The sequence below is a fragment of a genome, unplaced genomic scaffold (genome assembly GCF_019419815.1).
Source record: "Pyrus x bretschneideri cultivar Hongxiangsu unplaced genomic scaffold, Pyrus_bretschneideri_v1 Contig53, whole genome shotgun sequence".
Lineage (NCBI taxonomy): Eukaryota > Viridiplantae > Streptophyta > Magnoliopsida > Rosales > Rosaceae > Pyrus > Pyrus x bretschneideri.
Window position 1 is genome coordinate 2,490,132 of NW_025999791.1, and position 8,034 is coordinate 2,498,165.

Sequence of the window (8,034 nt, forward strand, 5' to 3'; positions counted from 1 at the left end):
GAAAGTATAATAAGAAAAGTTTGAAATTTGATTTCAAAATTTTTTTTAATTGGAATTGAAAAGCTTGGTTTCGATGTGGTCCATATGAAAATTACTCCTATCAATAGCAATTAACTGAAAACTATGCAGTGGTTCGGTGGCTATCAGCAAAAATTTCTCAAGATGTTCTGTTGTCGGATGCTAAATACTAGAAGTTCATCACGAGTCTCAGTGTTCGGTAGCAAGCAGCCAAAAATACTGCATATGTTTAAGTATATAGCAACAAAAAAAAAAGACCTCAACATTTCATCTTTCATTAAAAACATGTTCAATAGTAAGCACTATTGTTGCCGTAAGCCATCACGATTTATAATGCTCCCGAGATATTTGCGTCATCGTTGTTCATGATGGAGATTTTATTTGTGTGGGAAGAAATTCAGTCTAATAACTAGCTACTATTTAGACAAAGGACAAATTCGAGCTTATGCCGACTTCTAAATTGAGAAGAAAATTATCAATAAACTAATAACTAGCTTACGTTTTCTGAAAAGCTTTGAATTTCTTCTGTTAAATACCATTAATGAGTTGGTATATATGATTACATACGTACGAATCTTGTATTGGATATATTATACTATCCTATGTGTCAATTGTCCATCAAATAAAAACGAACATAATAGGATGAATAAGTTAACATCTTCCAGGTGTTAATATAAAAGGGAAACAAATCCAACTACTAAATTATTAATCACAAAAACACAAAATGTACAAAATAAAAACAAATCACTAGGGTGTGGGCCTAATATTTAAGAAAAATAAAAGTGACTACACCCAAGTTTCGTCTCTAAACATTCATCAAGTTTATTTAAAAAATTAAAAAAAATTCTCATACCTATATATAAAATTACCACAAAAGATTGTGTGATTTCTTAACAAAACAATTATTTTCTTTGGATAAACATAGGGTTTTGAAACACGTAACGTGGCAACCAAGCGAGTGATGAACTTCACAACTATTGAACTTTACTTACCGTGCTTATTTAACGTTAGCAACTGTTCTTCATATTGCGTCTGGCTATAGTGAAAATTTTGCTTCAAGAAATAAAAGAACCATGCAATCACATATTGAACAAAGACATATGGCATCAACGGAAATTACAAAATTAAGAGAAAGTCTTCATAATTAATACAAGAAAAACGAGGGTAAAAAAAAATTGAAAAATGGGCGTCCAAAGAAAAATAAATTCATAAAAAAGTAAAGGAAGTGAATTCTTCGAAGTTTTGTAAATTATTTTAGATGTTCAAAAAACCATCTTAGAGTAAATTGAGCGTTCAAAACAATAAGGTATTCAAAAACGAAACTTGGGTGTATACAGAATCTTTAAAAAAAAAATTGAGCACAATACTTTTCTAAACGACCCCATAAAGATAAAGATCCAATGGCCGGCGTCGAATCTTGAGGCCTTCCCTGCCCATTGTGATACGTCGTGGTTTGTGGGGGTGGGTTCTGCATTCCAACGCGCATAAAAGACAAGACAAATAAAGCAAGAAATACCCCAAAAGTGGGGAGTGGGCAAGGAACATAAAAGAAAAAGTTGTATATTTAGAAAATAAATGATGTTCCTAATCTTAATACTTTAACATATAATTAGGTGAAATGAATATGTTTGTTGAAACATATATTATATTCATGGTTGTTTACCTGAAAAATACAGCAATATAAAACCTGAATTTTCCCAAACAAAATCAAAACAACCAGGAACCAGCAACTGCACACCCAAAATTTGAAGGTAAAAAAGGTGGAAATAAACACCATTAATTTCAATTTATTTTTATTTCCCTCTGTTTTTTCACCATTTATCAATCAATTGTGCACCGCTGAATTGTAGGGTGGTTCATTTCGTTTGGCTGCCGGCTTGCTGGCTATGAACCTCTAGTGGGGTTTTCTGGTTGGGAAATTCAGAGCTCGATCTGCTGCAATTTCGTGGCTGTTCTTCTCTGAATTTCTTTACTACCATCTCTAATCCCCTTAATGGAGGTAAACCATCAAAAGCCATCAATTTTTATTTGGAATTTGATTGAAGTTTCAAGTTTTTTTGTTCCTAGGATTGAAATTTTGATTTTTTGTTCAATTATGTTGTTACTTTGATTTGGTTATTCAGAGTATTATTTTATCTGGGGTTCATATAATTTAATATGTATGTGTATTTGAATGAAATTATGGATGGAATCACGGAATGGATGGATTATTGATGATATGTGTGTGTGTCTGTTAAACAAAATGTTATCCTGTTTGAAGGAGTTTTTTTTTTATTTTTTATTTTCATTTTTTTTTATATATGAAGCTATGCTTTTGTATTCGAGCGATGTTCTAATCTAATAAAAACTACGGGGAGGGGAATTTGATTATTAAGTTTATTGTTTCCTCTTGGTTTCATATATGTGCGTATGTATTTGTATATTCGAATAAGCAAATAGATGGAATGGATGGATGAATGATGATATGTGTGTATCTTAAAACAAAATGTCATCCTGTGTAAAGGAGTTTTTACATGAACTATTTTGATTTTGTATTCAAGCGATATCTAAACTATAGGGAGGGAGATTTGAACTTGGGTAAAGGGGATTATGAACAATGATTTTCCCAAATTTATTCATGGTTTGATATGAAATTAGCTATAGTTAGTTTCTCCGCTGGTGGGCAGAAAGGTAAATGGATGTTTTAGTATAGTTGTGGAGGATACACCTGCCAAACTACCATGGGGATATATGTTAGATACTGTTGAATTTTGAAATATCCAGACGCAATTTGTAAGGTTTCTCTTCTCTTATGGAAAAATATCGGCACAGTACATCCCAGAGCGTTTGTTAATCTCTGATACAACTATGAAAGATATAGTTTTTCGCTTTGAGTTCTGCATGCTACATGAAACATTTCGAGATCCTTTAAAATATATATATAAAATTTTACCTAAGTCAGTCAACTTCTTTAAGAAAGAAGAGATTTTCTATATCCAAATTTCCAAACAGAATAATGGAGTGGTCTTGATTTTTAGTGTTGATGATACAGCATGTGAATCTATCCATCACAGGTTTTCGATTTTATGAATGTCTAGTTTTTACAAATAGAAAAAGGGAACTAGAGGAAGGTCGGAATGGTTACAGTAGTAAACTAAGAAACAATTTTCCCAAAAATTAACAGTGTATGGGGTCCCAGATAAAGCTAAATAGGATAAGACCTAAGATATTCGTATCGCCAGCATCAGTTGATAGTTTGAGGTTCCCTGAGCTGGTTTTTTGTAATTTTGGCTACTCATGAGAATTTTTTAACTTAGCCTGCAGCTGCAACTGTGTTACTTGTTTTACTTCAAAAATATTTAGGACTGAGATCGGTTAACTCTTGGAATAGATGCTCATTCCGTTTGGGATTTAATTATGCTACTTTTCACAAACCATGTACTCTACTGATCATTGTTGAAATTCGTTTTGTGTGTTAAAAGATTCCAGATAAAATGGAGGCAGAGGCTGAAAGTCATATGATATCAGCTGCTGCATTTGTGGAAGGGGGAATACAAGAGGCTTATGGCGAGGCCTGCAGCATATGCCTTGAGGAGTTTTGTGATGGTGATCCTTCAGTGGTAATATATCAAGAAGTGTATCCTTCTTTTTGTTTTCTCATCGCACATGAGAATCTTATGTCTTCATGTGTTGATCTTATATAGATGTACCGTTAATTCCATTCTATGTCTTGCTTTGCAGGTTACTTGTTGCAAGCATGAGTTTCACCTCCACTGCATCCTTGAGTGGTATAAAGCATATTAGTTTCAATTAGGGCTCTTATTAAAATCAATTATCGTACTTTTTATTAATTAATTTGTATTGATCTTTCATTTACACTTATTTTAACTTTTCAGCAAGTCTAGTTTTGACCTCCATGTGAGGCCAGTTTTTTGCACCAAGCAGTACAAATTTTTTCAGGGCACTGCACCACCATGGGCAGCATTCATGGACACCACCATCTTTACTTAGCGAAGATTAAGATTAGAAATATGAAACGAGCAGGAGATGCGACACTGGGAATAAGGGGAGTGGAAGGGTTGATTAATATTCTTTAAATTGTGGTTGGGGTGAAGATATATGAATTGGCTGTGGCGATAGCGTCGTTCTTTATTATATGGGTTTTGGTGACATGGCTGATATGTTTTCCTTCAATGCATGGTTCCATTTCCCAGCAAATGTAAATTTAAAGTTTAAACTATGACTTCATGAAGATGTTAATATTTTGGATTTTGTCTGCTAATGAGATATCCACTTAGTTTCTTACTTTGGTTTAAGACAATGTTTGGGTTTCAAGTTTTATCTTGCACGAAGATTCTCCATGCACATACAGACGTGTTTACAAGGCATACTTAGATCATCAATAACTATTGATTGGGAATGGATTACCAGCATAATGTTGTTGGGGGAAGGTAGACACTCTCAGAATCTAACAATATTATACATTCATATAGGTGCCAACGAAGCTCTCAATGTCCCATGTGTTGGCAACCCATTAGCTTGAAGGATCCTTGCAGGTTTGTTTTTTGTCATTTTTTATTTTGACATGTTATATTTATTGACCTGGAGTTAACTGAAATGCATACGAATATTGGCAGCCAAGAATTACTGGAGGGAGTGGAAAGGGAGAGAAGATTTAGGGAGACAGCAAGAAATGCACCCATATTTCATCATCCCACCCTTGGCAATTTTCAATTTCAGCATGTCCGTCATCTTCTTTCTTTGGTTTTTGTTGTTGGAATAACGTTTGATACGTAGGATTGACTTGGCTTGGACTAATTATAGGGATTGGATTGGATTGGTTTGGCTTGCCTTGGGTTGGGTTGGTTCTGTTTAGGCCCCTCATGTTAAATGATCTAAAATAAACCCACATAGAGGAGGTATAATCCCAACTTATCCAGTTCTTAATTAACCCAATGTTTGGCCCAAGTTAGAATTTGTGTTAAATAGCCCAATCCAGTCCTAGTCTGGTCAATCAAACGCCCCCTAAAAGTATAAACTTTAAGATTGTTTCATCATGGTTTTTAATGTGTTTATGCAATTTATTGACAAAAAAATGTGTTTATGCAATGGAATGCAGTTACCTGTGGGTACTACCAATGCTGAACTTGAAGAGCGCATAATTCAGCACTTGGCTGCTGCTGCTTCTATGGGAAGGGCCCACCACCATGGTAGAAGGGAAGGCCATAGGAGCCGATCATCTGCTCGTGGTCATCCACACATCTCAGTACCTTCTACTCATTCTAGGTCATCTCCTCTTGGTCCTGTTCGTACCCCCGGAGGAGACAGTGAACCAGCTGAAATAACTGTAGCAAGTCCATCTACCCCACTTACATCAGATGGAGACGAAACATCACGAATGAGCACACAATATCCTTCTGTTCAGACAGATGGAACTTCTTCCTTGCCATCTGGATCTTCACGCATGCATAGAAATCTTCAAGGAAATTCCTCTAGCAATTTGTAATAATCATTTTCTTATGTTGCATTTATGTTATTGTCTAGATCAGTATACTGTATGCACTTCTATGCAAGGCATTTGTATGACCATTTTGTATCTTTTTGTAGGAGCTCTACTAGCCATGCCTCCTCGTTGAATCAGGACAGAGCAGGACCATCAGAACTTCACTCTCTTTCAGAGTCTCTGAAATCTAAGTTTAATTCTATGTCAATGAGGTATGATATAAAGTAACCACCCTTCCATTTTGGACATCACCTTAGTAGTTTAATGCTTTTGTGTGTATACAGTCGGTTTGCTCTTTTACCGTCCTCATTTGTTTTTGTATGAGTACCTAGGTACAAGGAATCGTTTTCGAGGAGTACACGAGGATTGAAGGAGAGGCTGTTCTCTCGTAGCACTTCTATGTCGGAACTCAGTTCTGAAGTCCGTAGAGAGGTTAATGCTGGAATTGCCACTGTATCTCGAATGATGGAGCGCCTTGAGACAAGAGATAATAGTACGGACAACCAGTCTTCTGGAGTGAATCAGACTGCAGATGGTTCTGCTGCAGTAGCAGAGCAACCAGAACCGTGCAGAGATTCGTGGAGAAAACCCTTTGAGTGACAACAAAAGGCCTGGTACTACATGTGCCACAGGTTCTGCTTCACATTGATCTGCTATTCATTGTTTAAGCAATGCATCTATCCTCAGCATTTCATAATTAAGGTGAGTAATAATGTTGGTTTGAGTTTTATTATTCTGGTATCGAAGTTTCCATCACTATTGGTACTTATTAGGCACACTGTATGTAGTGAGAATGTACAATTTTGATTTGAATTCTGCGCTTGCATGCAATATTTGTTTGTGTGTGCAGTGCCGCAAGCCCATCACCTGACCAGCGTAAAAGGGATTTTGTAACCCAAAATCAATTTCACCAAAAGCTCTTTCAGTCCTTTTAGAAGCACTTCCAAATGAGTCCTTACTCTTAATCACGTGTTCATGCCTGATTTAACTGTATGCCGTCTAGCTGGCTGCTTTATCAATTAGGTTGACAGTTATTTCCGCTGCCATTTGTTCAACCATGTTTTTTTTATCTTTTTCGCGTGAGTGAGAAATGAAGAAATCTGTGATCAAATGAAAAACCTTAATTCAACTAATTTGCTTGAAGTTTTTCAAAGTTACAAATCTGCTTGCTTAATGTATATATGTACACCTATCATATTGATCCAAGTTATCTGAGTTTAGTATGGCTTTAAGGTTGTTACCCTTTTCTCCAGACATGGGATGCTGAGGATGAGATGCTTTGCACTTCAGGCTGGAGTTAAGGAATTTGGGTATATGGAAACTAACTCGATTGTGGTCTGAATTCGAATAAAGAAGAGAAGGTCTCGACAGAAGAGCATCGATCTGGACAGATATATTATAAACGGGTATTATCTGTGTATATATTTTTATATAATACCCAACATATAATGCTTTAATTATGTCTGGATGGTCTATATTGGCACTGAATTAGTTTGGATGCTAAGGAGGAAAGTTATGGAAGCCTTTCCGATATGCTGTGTTACACATTATTCGTTTGAATTGAGCACTGAAATTTTCGTTAACATCCTTATGAGGACCTTCTTTCGAATTGTGATTTGTTGTTCCTTCTGTTATTTTGTCTAATACAGGGACAACTTGAGAAGCGGGATGTCGTTTTGAGGGATGTGAGATAGCTAGCTGGATTTCCGGCTTTGCATGCTGATGGACTTGCCGTCTCACATCCCACAAAACCGGATCCGCTCCTCAAGACGTTTGTTATAATAGAAATGTATATGTATATATTTAAATTTCACCATTACCATTTTCTTACTAACGTCTCATGTTTGACCCCTTCACGTATTGGTCTTAAGACGGTGGTCTGAGCTACAACATAGCCCATATTTAAATAATGCTTCTATTCTTCTTTCTTTCTTTCATTTAGTCTCGTTGCAAAATCGTCACTTAACTTCTTGAAACTCGCATTCCGTTTCACTTCGTGAAAGGAGTTTAAACTCGCATTCTGTTTCACTTTTCCATGTATAAAATGTCTGTCCAGATGGATGCTCTTCTGTCTCACTTTTGTGTTTTTTTTTTTTTATAGTTTTAGTTGGCTAGACATGTTGCACGTTGTTATTGAATATGTGGGTTCCATCAGCATGAGTGAGGTGGGGGAGGGTTGCGGGTGCGAAATTGTTGACGGTCTCCCTGCATGTAACCCGACCGTATGAATCTTAGACGAGTGGACGAAAACAAGGCAAAGTGAGACGGATTGTGAGTTTCAGGAGGTTAAGTGACGATTTTTTATGTTTATGAGGCTATCTGAGTGTCAAATCTCTAATCTTCATTGTCACTCGTGCTCTAGCATCGCCACTCAGAGCGTTTGATGTTTAAGTTTTCAGAGAATGTTTCGGGATTTAAGTGTTTTTCTTTTTAAACAACGATATATTTACGCTAAATATAATTTAGTCTAAGTAGTCATACTTTTTACGGATAGTCATCTCCTTTTGTAAACGATGGTTTAGAGGAGACATTTG

At 36.1% G+C, this 8,034-nt stretch overlaps 1 protein-coding gene across 3 annotated transcripts; it reads left to right on the top strand.

The window, feature by feature from the left end:
* The first annotated feature begins 1,542 nt into the window (after window positions 1-1,542).
* LOC103952715 (E3 ubiquitin-protein ligase RHF2A) lies at window positions 1,543-7,109 on the top strand. Of its 3 annotated transcripts, none has more exons than XM_018648799.2 (10): window positions 1,543-1,769; window positions 1,869-2,017; window positions 3,480-3,617; window positions 3,739-3,785; window positions 4,491-4,553; window positions 4,635-4,740; window positions 5,117-5,499; window positions 5,605-5,712; window positions 5,833-6,202; window positions 6,734-7,109. In XM_018648799.2, the coding sequence occupies exons 2-9, from the start codon at window positions 2,012-2,014 to the stop codon at window positions 6,098-6,100; spliced, it is 1,119 nt and encodes a 372-aa protein (XP_018504315.2). In that variant the 5' UTR covers window positions 1,543-1,769; window positions 1,869-2,011; the 3' UTR covers window positions 6,101-6,202; window positions 6,734-7,109. The 3 variants fall into 3 exon arrangements, with proteins under 3 accessions (XP_018504315.2, XP_018504314.2, XP_009362659.2); XM_018648798.2 differs by having other exon boundaries at window positions 1,544-1,778; window positions 6,754-7,109; XM_009364384.3 differs by having other exon boundaries at window positions 1,544-1,769; window positions 6,754-7,109.
* The last annotated feature ends 925 nt before the right edge of the window (window positions 7,110-8,034 follow it).

What these genes read in the sequence shown, in the direction of transcription:
- LOC103952715 (XM_018648799.2), top strand. An exon ending in GTGATGGTGATCCTTCAGTG is followed by an intron (nt 3,618 to 3,738) that starts GTAATATATCAA and finishes CTTGCTTTGCAG; the next exon opens with GTTACTTGTTGCAAGCATGA. An exon ending in AGCTTGAAGGATCCTTGCAG is followed by an intron (nt 4,554 to 4,634) that starts GTTTGTTTTTTG and finishes GAATATTGGCAG; the next exon opens with CCAAGAATTACTGGAGGGAG.